Here is a 20,841-nt window from a genome sequence, read left to right as displayed (position 1 = left end):
GAGAGGCCGTAGTCATCAGGACTTCATTGCATTAAAGTGTTTGTTTGTGACTGGCTGAGCATGTTGCCCATGTTTCCTATAATCTAAGGTAAAAGCTGGTCAATTAGGAGTGAATTTATCTAGCCAAAGTTTAATTTTGTTTTTAAAACCAAATATTGAAATCACCAAGTCCTTTGGGTTTGTGTTTCACCCAGAGATTGGCTACTGTGTCCAACAGCCCTTCTGAGAGGTTTCAATAAATAGGAGGTCTGTATTTAAGGTGTGTATGGTGATTATGGTTAGGTGGATGATGAATGATTTACAGTGTGTAATGTCCATGGGTCTTGCTGCTAAATTCCTTTTGATGCTCTGTGTGCTACGGAAATACGTCTCCTGTCCTGCATTCCAAGCTGACCTGGAGAAATCTGAAATTAAATGGTATGGTTTCTTGGGTTACTTCCTTGTAACTATCTGATAAGCAAGTTTCAGTGTTGAACAATGTGTCGGTGCCTCATTCCCTGAGGATCTTGTATATCTGCATTCTGTACTTGCACATGAAGTGAACTTTGATCAAGTTACTGAGAATCTTATTCTCTGCTGCTGTCTCCTGTTCTTATGTGCTGATTTAGTCATACCATTGGGGTTTGTCCTGTGCTCGGTGTATTTGGATTTTCCGGAAGCACAGTGATGTTAATTTCCGATAACAAATGACTTACAATAACAGATTTATAGATGGTGGCGGCATTCCCATTAAGGGCGCCTGTACAATAGTGCAAAGTATTGAGACAGTTCAAGAAGTGAAGCGACTTGCTCTTTCCCTGTCTTGCAGCCGTTGCAGCTAATGGACTCCACTGAATTTGTCAATAATCTCTGGATTCTTATGAGAAGCCGACAGACTTTGCTCTCGGCTGTTAAAAGAATGCAAGACAAGCTTCCTCTGAACACATAAAGAAGCTGTCTTTCCATCGCTCCAGCAAACACACATTGTGCTCAGAGAAGTGGGCCTCTCTTTAAGCTTGAATTCAAATGTTCATGTGTGTTCACAGAATGCATTTCACTTAGACTCCATCTTGGAATTAAAGGTTACATTTTTTGTAATGCATTACATGGGAGGAATCTCTTCCTTGGTTCCTGCTTCCACTTGTAGGCGAAACACAATTCTTCCCTGACCTTGTAGAAATCACTTTAAAAAAAAAACACACACAGTTCCCCAATATCCTGGAGGGAACCTCTTTCTTAGACCACTTCTGTCCATGAAACACAAGTCACAGTTCCCCTCTCTCCTGTGAGGAACCTCTTCCTTGGTGGCTGTTTCCACTTTTAAACAAAACAGTTCTCCCCTCTCCTGGAGTTAACCTCTTTCAAAAAGAAACACACCTTCCCAATCTCCTTGAGGGGACCTCTTCCTCTCTTCTTGCAACAAAATGAACCTCTTCAGTCTTTTATCAGGCCTGGTTCACCAACCTGCCAGACTTGATTTCATCACTTTAAGTTCCCAAAAGATGTTTGCTCTTCTGCTGGTTTCCTGTTTTATCTTTTTATCCCTTCTCAGGGTCTGCTTGTGGGTTACAGACCACTGGTGGTAGGTTTATTTGCACTGATGTGGGCCCTTGACCCTTAATTACTTTACTGATGGGCCTTGCCTGCTTTAATTTTGGTCTCAAACCCTGTTGCGGGGCTTCCCCTCTTTCATATGGGTCCCAAAGCCTGTCCTTCTGCCTCTGCAGGATCCCTGTCCCTGCTTTACCTAGGGTTCTCTCAGACAGACCTGGAATACTATCTTACGGGTGCTATTCCACATAGGTTTATTCTCAAGGTGCGTATCAGTGTATATGATTCTTTTGTTTTCCCCTTGTGCTCTTTGGGATGTGTTTATCTGGTTTACAAAGTTCACCCCAAGTTTAAAATTCCTCTTTTATCCCCTTTTATTTTTCAGGATATATTTACGTGCTTTACAAAGTTTGTATCAAATTGAGTGATTCCGCTTTGGGATCTTTGGGATATATTCACAAGACCTTTCAGTGTATTCAGCTCCGCCACTGCCCCAACAACCAGTCCGACCCTTTCTCTATCTTTGGGAAGTGTCGGGGTAGTCTCCAGTCTCTTCTGGAGTGGAGCAGAGCTTTTCTGTTGCTGCTGCGCTCTGTGTTATCTTTCCCGTGGCTCCACAGCTCCAGTCTGTACCTCACATTTTCAGCTGCTCGCATCTTCATTCTTGGTTTGTTTTTGCCAGTCTGACTTCCTTCCTCTCTGCCACAAGCCAGGTCCACCTCGCAGGGACCTCTGAGTCATGCATCTCCGCATTCTGGTGTCCAGTCTTTGGGACCCCTGACACGGAACGTGTATCTCGTTCCTTGCTACTCCAGAGCTGGTTCAACTGACCATTGAGTCTTGCTTTCCTTTTATGACTGGGGCTGCCTCTTAACAACTGGACTGTGTGTGTTGGTTCCGTGGTGGCCTTTTGCTCTTTGTTCCGTCTTCTTCATCCCAATGGTATTAAAGTCGGGGTAAGTCTCCCTCTTCCTCATCCCAGTATTGTCAATGAGACTTTCTACTCTACTATAATATATAGAGTTATGGGGGACCAGAGGGGCTGAGTGGGAAATAAGGATAGTGGGGGTATCCAAGGGGTTAAGTGAATACCGCCTTTTCCAAGGGCATCGTCGCTGGTCCCATGAAGGATTTCCCTCCCCATGAGATCCACCCGCTGAGTACCACCTCCATGGGGACTATCCGGTAGCAGCCTCTTCTCCCTGCCCTCATGGAAAGGGGCTTCTCCCATGGAAACAGTGACAATACCCTGGCATTCGTCACACTACACAATCACTCCCCACCTTAATGGCATTGATGCATGTACAAGTGCTCTTATATAACCCGCTTGCTGAAACTATAGCCAAATGCATAGAGTTGATCTTGTCTCGCAAACATTTCACAATCTGCTACCGCCACTTATCTTCAAATGATGGCTACAGCCCTGAGAATTCAAATGGCACCTCGGTATGCAAATGCATTCATGGCATGATTAGAGAAAAATTTCCTTGCCACCTCTAATTGCCGCCCTTTGAGATGTCTGTGATACAATAATCTATTCCAGATTTGAGCTGCTGGTTAACAGAACGTCACAAGCTTCTGCAGAAGATTTAATCAATTCCATACAACCATCAATCTAAAACTCTATTACTTTCCAGAAAAACTACATTTCCTTGACACAATAATAATAAAATATGACCAGCTTCAGACTACACCACATCACAAACCATCTGAGCAGGCCAACTATTTGTAGACTGACAGCTTCCACCCAGTGCATACATAGCATGCTACAATATACAGTCGATCATTAAAATACAACCAAAAAAGCTCAAACACAACACACCATACAAGGTTGAGATCAAACTTCATTAACCATGGATGCAAACACAGAATTGTGGATGGACTAATTCACAACACAGATCCTGCAGAGCAACCCCTGAGAAAACTACAACCCATTCTGCAGCAAGATGAACGTTTGCAAGAATTTTTCCTTGCAATGCGCCACTTGCTAGACAGGCAGCCAATCAGAAAGAAATTATGGTTAGAAGCGAACTACATAAAAATAGCACAGGAAATGGAACCATGCCTTGCAAAACTGAAAAATACCTAAGTGTACACATATCAACATTTTGGATACAATCAAGATACTCTACACGGGTCAGGCGTTCTAAATTATGATGTGTTTTACATGTGTATCCAACTTGATTTTACGCATAAAATGCTGTATGCGGTTCCACTATGTAGGCAAAACTGGTCAATTACTACATAGACACATGAACATCCACCATCAAAGCATCAAGTGATGCACAAAAGAGAGCTCAGTTGTTGAGCATTTTTTGGAAGCAAATAATACCCTTGATCCTAAGATATCTGTACTCTGGTCATTTCAGGACTGACAAGGCCAGTGTGAGAAACCTGAAGGTGTCTCACCCGCTAGTCCCTGGGTATCTGTCATCCAGGTGTCCAGGACATGCCATCACTTTTGGATCCAGTTCCTGGGGGTGGACCAGTGTGGGAGGATCTCATGGATGAGGGGTCTTCGGGTAGTGGAAGTGGGACACCGGAGGGTGAGATGCATTATCCCCACTCTTGTAACACCTTTTCGCCATTCTACCAGGTAGCATACCTAGTAACTACCAACACAAAAGGATACCTAATAACTAAGCTCCCCACCCCCTTTCCTGACACAAATACTTTCTTATGGACAGTTCACTGTGAGCGACAATGGACTAAAACCAGAGCCCTATACCTGACATGTCCCAGCACTATGGTCAGGCAAGGTCAGGCAATTACAGACCATTACACACACCTGACTTCCATCACGCTTCCCCACATGGATAAAAGGCAGAGCACGAAAGCACACTCTGAGCGAGGCAAAACACACAAGGAAACAGCAGTTCCAAGATGGCAGTTTAATAAAAGGAAAAAGATGGCGAGACCAGAGAGGGTTGCAAGGAGGGAAGAACCCTTGACCTCTAAAGACCATTACTTTCATTAGCCTTGGAAACTAAGAAACCGAAGACCAGTTACTACGGCTGACCAAACGTGCATAGTATGTCGGAGGAACCCGGAGCTCTCCCATGTCGATAACCAAGTCAGGGAGAAGCGATTGCCGCTGTGGTACTGTCCTTGGCTCCTACAGCAAAGCACCATCAGAAAAGACAGCACAACGTTGAGTCAGAGAGACTGATACCAAACCAGCTTGTGTTTTGAACCAAGGTTGCAAGTGGCAACATTGTATAAAGAGAACAGTGTGTGAGGCGTTTGGGATGCACAATATGTATATAATTGGAAGCCAAAGGAAGTAGTTGAACTTTATCTTTGAACTTTTATCTACCATATGCAGAGTGGTCCAGCACCACGTGGGTGCTCATTCAAAAGTCTCTGTTAGGTATCCAATGGATGCTGAGTGAGAGAGAAAGAAATATTGAGATCAAAGTGGTCATGCAATGGATCAAGCTAAACCCTGTGCACATTTGAAAGTCTTTGATAATTTAATGCACGTCACAATTGGTCTGAGCCCGAATGAGGGAGGCTAATTGAATGAAGGAAGGGATATGAGCCCGGCAGAAGGGGATCTGGGGTGAACCGAGAGTCACAAAAATATAATTCTCTAAACCTTGTTTTGAAAGGGATCTGAGCCCTGGAAGAGGGAGATACAGCATTGAACTTTTGCTTTGAAAAGGATCTGAGGGGGATCCAAGGTGAACACCCAAATTAGATACTAGAAGGAAGGAAAATGTTTGCGTGTTGTTTTTTAGTACAGCAGGCCATCTGCATCAAGAGACTTGCGAGAAGTAAAAAAGACTTGGACACAGAAGGTCCTGAATTGGGAAAATGGAACTGTATCCTCATACTGCAGAAGCCAGAGTGTGTGCTTTGCTTGAGTGACCAGCCTTGCCCCGTGCTGAAAATGTGGGGAAGGGAGGCCATCGCCCCGAGCATCCTGACATATTATTTTGTGAAGACTTCTTTCTTTTTCATGAACATTTCCCACACATTATTTGTAAATTTAGTGGTAAGGATTGGCAATAGGTATTTTAGTATAAGCCCTTTATTCTTGACGAGACTCAAATAGGACCACACTATTATTATTTGATCTTTGTAGATTGCTCCCATCTGTAGATAGGGGTTTATCATACCCTTGTGCAAGTTCAATAAACACCTTTGAACTGTGGTCACTTGTGTCTGTCTTACTATCGCATCCATGCATTCCTTACACCAGGAAGACCAATGAATTCAAAGGCATTCAGGTTTTCCATACATTGACAGGGGCTTTGCACAGACATCACAGGTTCATGAGTCACTATACCAACTAACGGCCTCTTATTCTTTTCACCCATACCGATGCTGGGATCACATAATGTAAACCTGACCTTCTCCATCAATTTTTTTCCAAATCCCTTCACTGCCATCTCACCGACACTGCACCAGTCCAACCAGCCTCTCGAAAGCAATGGCTCATTGTGAGATTAATTCCAGGCCAGACCCATCGGCTCTCAAAAAGCACCAGCCCACAAGATTCCCAGAGGCCTGCAAGGGCTTCTGTCTCATGTCAGACACAGCCCTTTCCTTATGGTTGTGATGAAACACAATCCTTATATGATATTTTATTCATGGAGCCCAGTGTGCTACGTTTGTGTCAAAGCCCTAACACATGACTGGTTGTGCCTACTCCCTACACGCCTTCTAAAGACACAAGCCTGATATGTGGATGATTATGCCACCACTGATCTTGCAAAGGTACCAGCCTGGCATACACTGAGCTTCAACTGGCGTGCACTTACCATGACTGAAACTATCCTGACCCCTCCTTCCTTCTTCAGAGCACTCTCACAGGTTGGGGTGTGGAGTATTTCTCCTTTTTTTTCCTTTTCTGTTTCTCTTTAGTTCTAGTGACCCCTGCCACACTTAACAGTTCCCCATTGGAACCCTGAAGACATCAAAGTGTGAGGGGATTCAGCATCTAATGCATGCCTCTCTGAATGAACTACAAATCAGGTACACAAACAGGCACAGATAAGAAAAGAAGGAACCCCACGGAGGATCTATTTACGCTCTACTTTTGCAATGATTTTCAAAGATTTAATGTTATCCCTGCCCAATGCATTGGTCAAATACATTAGTTTGTTAGCCTCATTAAGGTATTGACGTGTTGCCTTATTTTGGATCAACTCCATAAATAATGTTTACAGTAGCCTTTCCTTCAAAAAAGCACATAGCCTAAAAGCCACAAACAGCCAGGCTATAGATTTCCATACTCTGCAAAATCAAACCCTTGAATCCCTTGCATGCCTTCCGTTCGGTAGACCAAGCCCTCATAATTACACACCTCAATGGGGGAATTGCCCTCCCTACTGGGCCTCCAGCTGCACCTCTGACCCGCTAAGGGCAGCTCACTATGCTGCAGCCTGTCTCATTGCAGGTGCCCACTAGTTCAACTGTATCTCTCCAACACTGAAAAAGCTTCACTGGCTCTCCCTCCCCCAAGAGTATATTGAAAACTGCACATATCACCTACAATGAAGTATCGAACAGAAGAACAACAAACTTGGCGGCTAAACTGCGCAACTCTAGAGGCTCCCCCACCTCATGTAAAAAAACGATCGAAAGGTTGGAGTCTAAACTGGCCTAAAAATAAGACTCACAAACAGTCCTCCTCCTGCCACGCCCCAACCATCTGGAACTCCATCTGGGCAGAGTCCCAAAATGTCCCCACCATTTTATAGTTCTGCAAAAAGTGAGACACTTTCAACAATACCTGCCATACTTGTGTCAAAACACCCTGTGTCACACCACCAATGGTACTGCACTTCTTTATAAAATGCCAAGCCCAATCCTAGCACCCTCCTATTGTAAAGCACTCTGCTGCTCTAACGCTATAAGCAATACAATAAAACATGGCCTGATATCATACAGGTTGAACTGGTACAAATGAATGATTTGGAGGTTGCAACACCAATGACAAGGCTTCATCCTGAGTTGCAGAGAAAATGGTGGGGTTGGAAGCAACTATACAGAATATTTAAAAGAGAGTCAATATATTTGAAAAAAAGTAAAGGAAGACGCAGCTCAATTTTTCTAAGGTGTTTACCGTAGTGTTGCCTCTGCGTGACTGAGAGCCTAGATGTTAAACAGAACAGGCTTGCATGACGGGGAGGAATTTAACTCCCCTTAGAAAGTAATTTACTTTTTATTTTAAAAACCATATGGTGCTTTGGTTTTACAGCGCAGAATGTACAATGATATATAGTTACAAACTGCCACCACATGCAACCCTTAGCATGTTAAAGCACAAAAAAAAGCAATTTCAAAATGTCGGCTTTTAAAATGCCAGCTTAGTGTATATTAGGTTTTAAACCTAAAAGTTGCCATTTACATTATATATTTATATACATTCAGTGAACAAACTTTGTTAAAGGGACATTATGGTTAAGTTGCACTAATAAAAACCTATGAAATTCAGTGAAAAAACGTTATTAAAGAGACATTATGGTTACAAGTAAAACAGAAAACCGCTGGAAATTCACCCGTTATGGTAGACTAAGCAACCATAACTCGTAAGACTAACACCCAGGACATCAAAGATTAAATCACAGATGTCATTGATGACATCACTGATTACAGCACATATCTAGGCCACTTGTTTTTGTTAATTGACATATCTAGGTCAGGTGTTTTTGTTCACCGACAGTCAGAATATGAAAATTCAAAAGGTATTACATATGTAGATGTTAACTGTCTTGTATGTTCTTAAAGTACTTTCCTTAGGGTTCGGTCCCAGCTCATGGTGCACATACATGAGGCAATAAGCAGCCCTCCAACACACAATTCATTTGTATGCATGAATTTGAACTTTAATGTTATTGACATTGTCCGGTGATGTGGTTTCTTTTTTCCTTTCTTTAGTTTCCGTGTATGTGCCTCGGATTTGTATGTATTGTGGGTGGTCTTATGTAATGTTTGTACTAACACAAGTGAGTAGTAAGTCTTGAATTGTTAGCTATTTATTCCATCCATATTTAACATTACTCAAAACTCTGATAAGGTAGCATTCATTATTTTACTAGCCAAAATTACCAGATTACAAATATTGTACTACTATGGTGCATGCTGCAGCCATTGCTTATCTGTATGTATGATTATGTTCCTGTATTAACAACAACACTCCAATATAATGTTTTGTTCAGCTGAGTACATTCTTTAATACATTAAGTAGCTCCTGATAGGTCTCCCGATAACCCCATACATTGTGTTACCAACATTATAAACACAAACCCTTGTAGGGAGTTTTCCTGAAAATTAATTTCATATGTGATGTAATCAATGACATTTGTGATGTCATCTATGATGTCCTGGGTGTTAGTTTTAGCAGTGCACTGTGGAAACGAGACTTATGATTGCTTAGCTTACCATAACTGCCAAATGTCTGATGGGTGTTGGTTTTATTTGTAACTATAACGTCCCTTTAACAACATTTTTTTCACTGAATTTCATAGGTTTTTATTAGTGCAACTTACCCATAACGTCCCCTTAAAGTTTCTTCTGTGAATTTCATAGTTTTTTTATTAGTGAAAATGTTCCATGATGTTACATCACTGTATATAAGTAATTAATAATTCCTCTTTTAACATATATGAAATAACTGTAAACCTCCTTTAACATATTTTTTGCAACACATACTGATGTGTGTCGTTATCAGCAGCGCATGGGGCATGAGGCTCGAGCATGATCGCAGCCCCACCAAACCAGCCCTGTTATCCACTGAATCTACCCTGCATCCTAGTTCAGTGTCCACTATACCATCATAATTTGACCAATGGCCAGTGCTAATGGCTTGCAGCCATGGCCAGTCTCCACAATTCATGCGGCATGGGCTTTGGCCATACTGCATGCCCCAATAAGCAAATCAGAGTAGAGATGTTTCCTTGCCGAGGGGCAGGCCCTCTTCCCAGGCAGCATAGTTACATCACTATTTTTTGTACTTACTTTTTGACACTTTCAAAAAAGTTAAACACAGGACACAGGAAAGAAAGCATGTTTTCAGGTCCTTGCTGATGCTCCTCACACAGGTTTGTTGTAATCCTTTCCAGCACTTCGGGCTGTAGCCATGAGCAGAGTTTTCTTTTTCCCAGTAAAACCTATCCTGATTTCAAAAATCTTTACCACATAGCTGGTCCCTGGTGGCCATGCCCACTTCAAGCCCATTGTCGATCCCTCATGATTATGGCCAATAAATGACCCGGACACACTGGCCACTGCCCATGGCCATAGGTTATACCTCAGTCGCCAAAGGTATATCACTACTGTTTGTACCTACATTATGAAACTTTTCAAAAAACAAAACAGACACATTTGCAAAACCATGCTTTTGGGTCCTTGCCAATGCTCCTTGCACAAGTTTGCTGCAAATCCGTCCATGTTTTATTTTTGGTAAAGTGTTAAAATATGTGTACAAAAAATGGTCATAATACTTGACAAAATCCATTCGAGGTTGGGTTGATGACCTATCTGAAAACATTTGTGCAGATTCCTCAAAAAGCAACAAACTTCTAAGCCATCTAATAATGTTGAGACGCCCCTCTAATTTTGCCCCCTCTTGCCAAATTCCCCCCAAACTTTGCAAAAACATTCAATTCTGAGTCTAAAATTGCTCTGCAAACATTTGTAAAGATGTGTCAAATGACACCAAATGTATAAGCCTTTCAAATAATTTGCCCCCTCTTGGTGAAACAGCACCACACTTTGCAGAACCGTTCAGGGTCAGGTCTAACATGATAATGCAAAATGTCATGCAGTTTCATTGAGTGGTGCCAGTGTTATCAGCCATCCAAAAACTGCTTTTCATCAACCCTGTAATGAAGAAATAATCATCTGAGATGTTCGTGAACATCACAGGAATCTCCCTGAACAGACTTCGTAGAAGAAGAAAACACCTGATTTTGTGCTTTTTATAGCAATAGCCCATCTCATCCTCATCGCCCCTCACTTCCCCAGAGATTTTTTTCATTAGTTTGACTAGTGCAATGTTGTGTTTCTTAATGTTTTTACTGCGATGTCCACGGACTGCGGGCGCAGTCCCGAATCAAACATGGCATCCTTTTAAAAAGTTTTGACGCCCCTCACGTTTTTAATTGACCAATTAGCGAGCGTGTATTATGTCCGCAAAAATTACACTACTCTCTGATTGGTCCAGAGGCGTCTTTGAATCAGGAAAGGAGTCCGCGGACCGAACCAAGATATAACTGTTTTTTTTACCTACATTTTAGCCATTTAAAAAAAAATACTGGACAGATTTACAGCGAATTTGAAAAAGCATGCTTTCGGCACCAAGCCGCCTTGCGCAGGCTTGGTGCAAATCCATCCAGCATTTTGGGCCATTGTCTCTATGAGGATTTAAAAAATGTTGGAACCCCCTTATAACTGCCCCCCTCCACCCCAGACAAAACCGCACCAAACTTCACAAAAATCATTCTGGGGTGGCCATGAACTTTTCTTGCAAACTTGGGTGAGGATTCATTGAACAGCGCCAAAGTTATAAACCACCCAAAAAGTGCACTTTCTATGAATTGAGCAACTTGAGAGAGAGAGACAGAGAGAGAGAGAGAGAGAGAATATACACTAACCAACCACACTAGCTATGGCCTTTGGTGCTGACCAGTGACCCCAGCCTTTATCATGGCCAAGTCCACAGCCTAAATTGTTATTAAGGTAATCAAAGTTTTCATGAGCTAACTTATAAATTGTTATGTCCAACTCCCAAATTTCACTCGGTGCTTTATAGCCGTCTCCCCCCCCCACCTCTATCCTGATGGCATTTGTATGTATTTTTACCTACTTTTTTACTGCATTTAATTTTCCGATAACCTCGGCTATAGCTGTGAATATCTTTCGCTTCAAGGGAAAAACAAGATGGTGGTCGTTTCATTTCTGAAAACAATGATCCTGCAATGTACCATGGGAGATATAACTTTAATTTCTGAGGAAGGGGGCACCCCTTCGTTGTCATATTTTAAAATAATTACCACACGGAATAACTGCGAACCATGCATGGATCGCAAGTAAATGCCTCGTTTCGTAGTTGTTTCGGAACTGGGCCAAATCCGTCCAGCAGTTTAGGGTGTGCGCTTTGTCAAATATTTACATTTTTTGTCTATGGGAAAATTAATAAAAAGTAGGCTGCAGTTTTTGAGAAAAAAAAATCTTTTTGACACTTAACTTTTTTATTTTTCAGTCTGGAGGGGCCCACAGACTTTTAATCACTTTTGGATTTTTGGCCAAATCCATTACGCAAATCAAAGTTATTAACAATTAAATTTTGAGGGGTTCCTACGTGTCTCCAACTCACCTTAGCTATAGGGCGGTGACCACTGCCCTATAATATATGTGATTTTGAAGAGGCAAACATTCCATTGATTTTGCCTTTGAGAATCCAACCCAATTTTCTTTAACTGTGGGGCTGTTTTATCAGAATAACTGTTCATGCAACAATGGTTACCACTGGATTCTATGTAGTAAACTATAATGGCTGGCTTCACCAAAATCGAGCAATGAGGTTTAGCCAATCAAAATGCACGATTTTGCAAACCCAATTTCACGTCCCAGTCTTATTCAGTCATGTAAAAAGTGGACTACTCTTGATTTCATTACCTAATATCACATATGTCCTGTGATTCTTGGTCAGTGATGTGATTTGATTGAACCATTTATATTGCTTATTTTCACATCCAAGTATTCCGAACTTCATGACATTCTTTTTCTTCTTCAGGAAAGCGTGTCTGCCTGGGAGAATCCATGGCCAAGATGGAGATATTTCTAATCTTCGTGACGTTGCTAAAGAAGTTTTCATTCAACGTTCCAACTGGTGAAAGCAATCGTATCGAACTGATTGGAGGCGGGATCCGTATTCTTAAGCCGTACAACATACATATTGAGCCACGAGACCTGTGAATCGAGCTGTGGATTTGTTAATTCAATTAGCAGTTGTGGAACTCCGTACCCCCAACGTGCAAATTATTTTCAGTTGTTGCTTTATTTTCAAGGCAAAGATCTACAGCGGACTCTTCCTTTTCTTACCAGTTGGTTCTTCTGTCTACTGAGGAGTCTGAGTCTGTCAGCCATAGCACAGCAATGCTGTTCAACACTGGAAACTGAGAGCTTCCTCTACTTCTATCAATCAAGACTGAGTGGTTTTGGTCGGCTAAGACAGAGTCTTGGTTTGCCTAGTGGGCATGTCTTGTTAATATAGCACAGGTCTGCCTTGTGCTACATAGGAGCATCTTTCTCTTTGTGGGAGATTCAGTTTGTATCTCTGTCCTGAGGATTTTCAGTCTTTCTAAATCAGATCTTTTTCTTAATAGTTCCAGAATGTCTTTGCCTACTGGTAAGGATCTTTCATATTTCATTCAGTGATTCCAGCTCTCATAGTCCAAATATGTCTGCTCTTTACCCAGGGTATCTTATCATATTGGTAAGAGTCTTCCCAAATAATCTCTATTTCTGTCCAACTGGTTGGACTCTGTTCCATAAAATTCCAGCGTGGCCTGTCTGACGGGTAGGAATCTGTCCTGTTTCAATATGCTGTACAGCCGTACTGGTGCTGATTTGTCCCCTTTCTTGTCCTATCACACTGAAAGGAATGTCTATCTGTTAGGAGGATGACTTATGTTTATTGTCAAGGTGGCCTGTCCTATGTAGCTGCAATCGCTCAATATTATTCTCCCCAATGGGAAAATAAGTAATGGGTATGGGCATGAGCAGATGGGCTATATGTATCTTTGCCTAGGGGGTAGGCTCTGACTCCTGCCCACATAGGCTTGCACATAGACAATGCGGTTAGTTGGTAGATCACAGTGACCAGATAACTCCTGGTCATCAGCACCTCACTAGCCATACACTGGGAATTAAATTAACCAAGCAATTGCATTCCACGAGTTGTGGTCTTGGTTCTCTTGAGTTGAACACATTATATCCAAGGACCTGATACTAATGATTTTAAAAAGCAAGCCCAGCATTGTGCCTGTTGCATGGAGTCCTATGTTCATGACACGGCAGGTGCTTTGCCTAGAGGTTCCAGAGAGCCAACACAAAGAACACATCGAACATCTCACATGTATTATGGTGTAAGAATAGAGGTAATCTGATAACAAGGAATACATATAAATGTGTATCTATATACATGTAAAATGTATAATATATGTGTATATTTCATTTAAATACATTGAGCAGTCGGCATTAGTGATTCCCCAGGTAATGTTTAAACATATCTGCGCCACACTTTTGATGACCTTTAATGTGTGTGCTCCTGTGAACCGATCTGCACCCTTATTACCAACATATGTGACTTGTATAAATACATACTGATCGTATCTTCAACTGTACTTTCAGAGTGTGTGTGTACTTACGTTTCTAAACACTTTCCCTCACATGAATAACACAGATAACCCTACAAACAACAAAAAACAAACATTTGTGTTTAAAAAATTCTATTCCGTATTACATTGGAGGAAAATCTTGGAAGAGTAAGGGCAAGAGATGTAATGACATTTCAACCTGCAAACAAGAAAAAGCGGCTACCCATTTGTTTGCCAAGCTAATACAGTCTCTAGTGGAGGTGTTTTAAGGTGTGTTTCTCTGTCTGTAGGTCTCCTTTCTCTCACAAAGCAAAATAAATACAGGATTTAAAAGACCCTTTTGAAGGTTAAAGTTAAGGAAGCAATGCCAAAAACACCAAAGCATGCCAAAAACGGAGTTATCAGGGTGGATTAGACCATACAGAATTAAAGATATCTAACACATCAAGTAATGAATGAATGAACGGGTAACAGGCCAGCGAACTGCTTTCGGGGGGTACTTGGCACCTTCCACCTCTTCCATACAAACAGTGTCAAGTTAGTGATCCAGCAAAGTATGAACCGGCGTGGGAGAAACACACAACAAAATCACAATCTAATCATGTGTATGCATTTAAATGGTGGGTCCTTCCTTGTCTGCTGATTGACACAGATGTGTGTAAAGTATGGCAGTATATTTGATGCTTCTACCGAATACTCCGAAGTCATCAATACCAAGAATGTTTTCAAGACTAACATCATTGCCTATACTGTAGCAGTTTGAAAGACGGTGCGGAGGTGTTTGCCAGGGCTCAGCCCTGGCCCTTATTTCTGAGCCGCAGCACTTATTGTCTCGCGCTCAGTTCAATTGTGATGTGGTATTTTGGCAACTTTGTCATTGTAACTTTCAGTCACCTAAGAAGCACAAATAAAATCTGAGCAAAACGTTAACAATGATTGTGTTTACAGACACATTTAAACATTTGACTAATACAAAAAATTGACTCCTATCAACAAGAATGTTATTTTATGTTATGTTGATTGGAATTTGTAAATCACACATCTGCCAGAGTCAGTGCTTCTAGCAACCCCAATGAGCCAGTGGGATTTGTAGATTGAACCCCGGGCGTATTAGCACTCAGGGGAGTAGCCATGGGTGATGACAGCAGAGAGCGGGAAAAGACCCGTGACGATGTGCCATGGGTGTGGTAGAAAATATTTCAGTCCTGGCACTTACTTTTTCACAAATTAAGCACTGTGGAAAGCCTTACAAAGACCATCTGCATACGTGGTTTATAACTATCAGCTTTGAGTAAGGAGACGACTTGGGAGATCCCAATAATGCCTGTCTGTTTTGACCCCAATTTCTCATGCAGGAAACTGTCCAATGTTATCAATATAACTGTGGTGGACCTGATTGATATATGCATATGTGTAGCATAGCAGTATACAACTGAATTCCAATTACATGGCCATCGTTGATATTTTTCAATACACATTCAGTGAATATGTGCAACACTCCTGTGTAAATATGTACTTGCATATATCTAAAAGCCTCTTCCGCAAGTCCTTGAATATCAAGATGCCTGTGGCTGTTGCAATGTGTAGTGAAACCTAAAGGTCATACAAATATGTGAAATGGTCTATTCATGTTTTGTGAACCCCTATAACAATACTGTGCAACATTGTGATCAACCATACACACTGTCCCCATTTTTACAAGCTGCTACATTTAGGTACCCGTCCTGTCTTTGATTCTTCCACCTCCCGTGGAAGTTGGGCCATTCCTCGGATCATGAAACTGGAGCAGTCGTTCAAAGTTCTTCAGCCTTCTCTGAACTGACTGACGGATGGCTTCCTGCAATATGGCCAACTCTCCTGCCTTGGATTGAGCCATGCCATCTAGCCCTTTGGCCCACTGGGTCATAAAACTGTGGCAGACAGTGAGCAGCAGGACGCCTGGTGCGGTATAAACACGTGGCATACCTGGTAACTTAAAAAAGGTCTCTACATGGCCGATAAATGTGTTATTTCAATTCTACAAGCTATGGGTTCTTTATAATTGCTGCTTTGGTTTAGAGTGCATACAAATAGCAGCGTAATATTTACGGGCCTTACATTTTAATGGAAGAGATTCTCTGACTATCTTGAAAGTAGGGCTAGAAAAACTGCTGCTGTTCAGATCTTCTAAGAGCCAGCATTTACAAATAAGTCTAATTTAGGGGTTGACCGGTTTCTGTGCATAACTGCAATGACCCCACGTTCCTGGAAGCAACAGCTCCCAGAAGCATAATAGCAGTATGCAGCTCTATGACTGGGCATTTTTTCAAAAATATAAAGCTCTCATGAATGAACAACAAAAGCCTATGGCGAACAGCCCTTATTGCAAATTCCAGTTGGTCAGTTGGAAGTGGTTTGTACTCTATCAGCTGCTAAATGTGACATCTAATCAATTACTAGGACACCTTAGTTTTTTTTTCAGTTGCAGCTTGAAATTGGTAATTGGCGCTGATTTATAACCAGTAGACTGTCGGCCATTCTTACCACGGCATATATGTACTCCAATGTAGGCCGGGAGGATAGCTCAGGGGCAATGTGCTCACCTTGCAAGCAAGACGACTCAGAGCAACACAGGATTGTTCCTTGTGTCGCACTTAGAAACCTCTGGATATTAAGAGCGTTATAAATAACCAATTACAAAATTAGAAAAATGTCCACAACCCCATGTGTAGCAATCGGTTTATGGCCGGTAGATTATTTCACCAGCCCAAACACCAATCAGTCTGCAAGAATCAGACGCTCTCCTATTTCAACTGTGCATAGGGCTTAGCGTCTTAAACGCGCCAATTATTGTCTTCTTAGATGTATCGTTCACCCACATGTTAACACGTTCATGTGTATAAATAAATAGCACGGCATAATCCCTGGCACCAGGGCGTTGCTGGGGGGGATAAGGGGGCTATAGCCCCTGATCTTTTGGTTGTAGCCCTGGATAGAATCACAGGAGCTACAACCAAAAGGCTAGCTAGCCCCCAGTCCCGACAGTTCCAAGATCAGCGTAGCCCCGGGTCTTTTCCAGACCTGGCAACACCCCTGTCTGGCACCATGAATGGAATGAACACAGCCCTCTTTATGTAACCCTAGATGTCATGTACGCAGCTATTTATGGATAGACTGTGCATCAGCATCATTAGATCACCCTAAGCGGCATGCATGCAGCTGACCGCATGCTGCTGTGGCTAGACTGCACATCAGGCAAACAGAATCGAGAATAACATCCTGTTGACGCATGTCTCCTCTGATTGACTCTGGTGCACCGTTCTCCAAAACAAAAGCGTCACCCTACCCCTTTCAATCTCCTAGGAGTTTGGGCGGTTAAAAAAAGAACCTGTCCTCGCTATGGAGACAAGAGCAGTCTGGCTGGATTCCACATGGTGCTTTGGCAGAATGTGCATCAAGGGTGTTAATGTTTTGATTCATGATGGATTCGAATAAACTCCATCAACCAATACCAAAGATTGTCTAATGAACCAGGCACTGGGTTGAGAGCTGAACCGGGATGCACTTACTTGCTGCCCCTAGTGGAGGCTACAGTTTCTGCCAAACCAGATGCACGTGCCCATCAGCAGCTGATATCTTCAAAGAGGACCATAAACAATGGCACCTAGAAATGTTGTTTGCTGACCTGTCAAACCAAGATCAAAATAATGATGTCTGCGCAGGTCATTGTTCTTCAAATTAAATTGGATAGCGGCTTTAAAAAAAAGCATCTTATCTTCAATGGAACATAAATGCCCTCTGTCAATCATCATCGTTTAGAGGCAAAGGCGCATTTTGTCCAGTTCCCCACCACAGTGGGCTGGATGGCACATTTATATGTCAAAGGTTACACAGAGACGAGAACGTCCGTTTGCCTCCACACTTCTCCAAATGAGACCGGTTCACAAAGGAGCCACACATATATATATATATATATATATATTTAAAAGAAGTTTGGTGTAAAAGAATCTTTAGTATTTGATTATTGAGTATGCTAGAGAAAGAAACTGAGTACCCTCAAGGCCACCAATGTGTTGCGCACCCCTGTGAGATGTGACTCCAAGGTCTCCTGGTGATGGAGCTCATGGGTTCTTGAATCATTTGACACCTGCTGTAATGGGCTTTTTCCAAGTTGCCACAAAAGCACTGACTGATCACAAGTGACTTAGTGAGGGATATCTTATGGTGTACATACACGACAGGTGTTTGTAAAACTTTTGATTGATGGGTTTCCCTGAAGAGGTGACTGGACATATGCATCGTTTAAATGGAGGCGAGGTCTATCAAGTCATGTTTTTTATGGTTTTGGGTTGTCTTTTATACTCCACCTTTTTTTCACAATTGTAATGGAATTCAAAATTATTTCCATCTTTTTAAATACTTAAATGTGTGATCTATGTTCTAAGCTCATTATTTACATGTGTACCAGCCTGTCATATCCCAGGAACCATTGTGAAATTGCATTAACGTCACCTGTTTTTTTGCAGCAGATGGTCTGTTGCAAAGTGTTGTCTTTGGCATTTTATGATTACATTTCTTTTTTAAAGACTTTCAAACGTTGTGGTTATTGCTGGCTGGTTATTTGCCAAGACACTTTGTTACATTATTTCCTGCAGCCATTAACCACCATAGGTGGAAGAATAGTGCACCCTGGAAGAATGTGAATGATTCACGCTGTATAGCAAAATGGCAGCTTTCCCCTATGTCCGTTCCAGCGGTATCTGAGAGAATAAGTAGTTTCAACAACTCAAGAAAGCAGTACATGAGAGCAAACACAACACTCTCAACTCAAGTTAAAGTCAGAGCAGAAATGCCAACAGTTATATAGACAAAGGTCGGGGCTCAGATAGAATTGTCCATTTGTTTGGAGAGATTTGCGGTTTGTGTGTTGTGTCAGAGAAGAAGTGAGTTGAACCCGTTTGGGTCTTCTTTCTTCGTACTCATCTTAACTGTGAAGCCAAGGCACAGGTAGTATCATTGATGTGGTAGATGCATGATTGTATCCTTCTTTAACTTGATATGCCTGGAAGTATGACAGAGGATCTTGGGGTGTTGAGTACTGGGGGCAGTTTCTGGGGGTGCTGGGGGTGCTGTATTCTTTTGGCTGCGGAAAGTCAGCACATTGCGTTATCTGTAACCTCATTCCTGGATAACACCTTCAGAAGCCTTAGGGTCATCTATGGTTCCTTATCTGTGATCTCAGCCCGACACTGCCCATGGCAAGGTCCCCCTCTAGTCCTCATTTGTGGAAAGATTTAATTATTTCATTAGGCTCGTGGGATTGAGTGCCATTTTATGCTAAACCAGCCCCCTTGGGGCTTATGGGATGTGATTGGTGCAAAGCCTTTTGCCTCTATTTCATTTTGAAAGTAAGGGAGCCGTCCTTCTTTCCCAACCCCAGTCCAGTTTCCTCTTTCTCCCTCTCACCCTCTATTTCCCTTTTACCCTCTCGTCTCCTCCCCTGAATATTTGCTGGATAGCCACCCTACCCTTCCCATCTTACGACTGTTTATTAGTATTTCATAACGCCCAGGAACCCAATCACACTATTGTGAGCACAGCAGAGATGCCCTGTAATCTGAGTTCTCCTGCCAGCAAGACAAGAGCGCTATATCCATGCAGGAAGATGGATATCCACACCATCTGGAGACTCCACAGGTCAGCTCGCAGACCACCTAATTTGGAAGAGGGATGTGGTTGCCCTAAGGGACACTGCCCACTTGTGGCGGGAGAGGGATATGATGGCCATGTGGGACAGAAATATCATGGGTTCAAGGGATGTGCTGGAGTTCAGAATCTCCGTTAATTTGCATTGGGGATAGGTATGCATAGGTACCACCGAAATCCTTCAATATTCTTATCATGGGCCATCTGTCTTCTTTTTGTGTGAGCCACCACTGTTCAAAGTATACAAGTAATGTATAGCGAGGATGTATTAGAAATGCGTTTCGGGTGCTACTACTGTTTAGAGATACATTCGCTTGTTAAAAAAAAGGTTATTAAAAATCCTTCAAACATCATTTTCTGGTGGCTGGTCTCAGTTATGGAAACTAATGGCATTTCTAGCAGCCAGTCACATTCTGAAAAGGGAGTAACCGGATAGCCAAGATCAAATGTCTCCCTATTGCCTTAAAGTTTGGAATTCTCTGACGACAAATGCACGTATTCCCCTCTACAAACTCTAGCACTCTTTCAATTATTGCCATTAAAAACAATATATGTGGACTGATTATGTTCATTTTTAGCAATTGATATATATTTTATATACGAATATATTCCATAATTCATTTGGCAATGGAATTGCAATACTGCTTTGACACTTGAATGATCTGGAAGTATGTGTTATCTCCTGCCTAGGGGAAGCTGTTTGAGCTCAGAGAAAAGAGCATCTTTTGCACTGCGTAACATCCCTGACATGAGGACTTCACAAAATGCCCGCCGCCATATCATGTTTACTGTTGCCTAGCAACAGTACGTGCAAGCCCTGTGCGCCGATTGGCCGGCTACCCCCACATCATCTTGGCAGCGACACCGGATGGAGCGACCCGGCCTTTGTATAAAGGCTGATTCCTGAGGCCAGGCACCACTCCGTGCCACTGAGCACCCAGCAGCACCCGGACCAAGGGAAGGCTGGAGCCCGCCCCTCCCCACCGAGCACACAGCTTCTGGAGAAGCATTGTGCACACATCTGCATGGGTAAGCTTGCAATTTGCCTGATTGTGCCGTTCCCCAATATCAGCTGCTCGACCTGATCTCGCCGCCGTGTGATCCCCACTAGATTACGGGCAATATCAGCTGTTTTGCACTGCGTAAGATCCCCGACACGAGGACTTCACAAAATGGCCACCGCCATATGATGTTTACGATTGCCTAGCAACAGTACGTGCAAGCCCTGCACGCCGATTGGTCCGCTACCCCCACATCATCACGGCAGCGACACTGGATGGCGCGAGCCAGCCTT

At 42.5% G+C, this 20,841-nt stretch overlaps 1 protein-coding gene across 1 annotated transcript in view; it reads left to right on the top strand.

Annotated features, from left to right (window-relative positions):
• Window positions 1-19,900, top strand: part of LOC138582868 (cytochrome P450 2C23-like) — a 294,173-nt gene extending 274,273 nt beyond the window's left edge. The window contains exon 9 of the mRNA XM_069654560.1: window positions 12,278-19,900. Coding sequence (XP_069510661.1) covers window positions 12,278-12,459 — 182 coding nt within the window. The 3' untranslated portion in view covers window positions 12,460-19,900. The remainder of the gene's footprint in view (window positions 1-12,277) is intronic.
• The last annotated feature ends 941 nt before the right edge of the window (window positions 19,901-20,841 follow it).

The sequence above is a fragment of the Ambystoma mexicanum genome, chromosome 3q (assembly GCF_040938575.1).
Source record: "Ambystoma mexicanum isolate Mex_15411 chromosome 3q, UKY_AmexF1_1, whole genome shotgun sequence".
NCBI classification, from domain to species: Eukaryota; Metazoa; Chordata; class Amphibia; order Caudata; family Ambystomatidae; genus Ambystoma; species Ambystoma mexicanum.
Note: the sequence above shows the minus strand (reverse complement) of the source record. Positions and strands in the feature narration are given on the sequence as shown.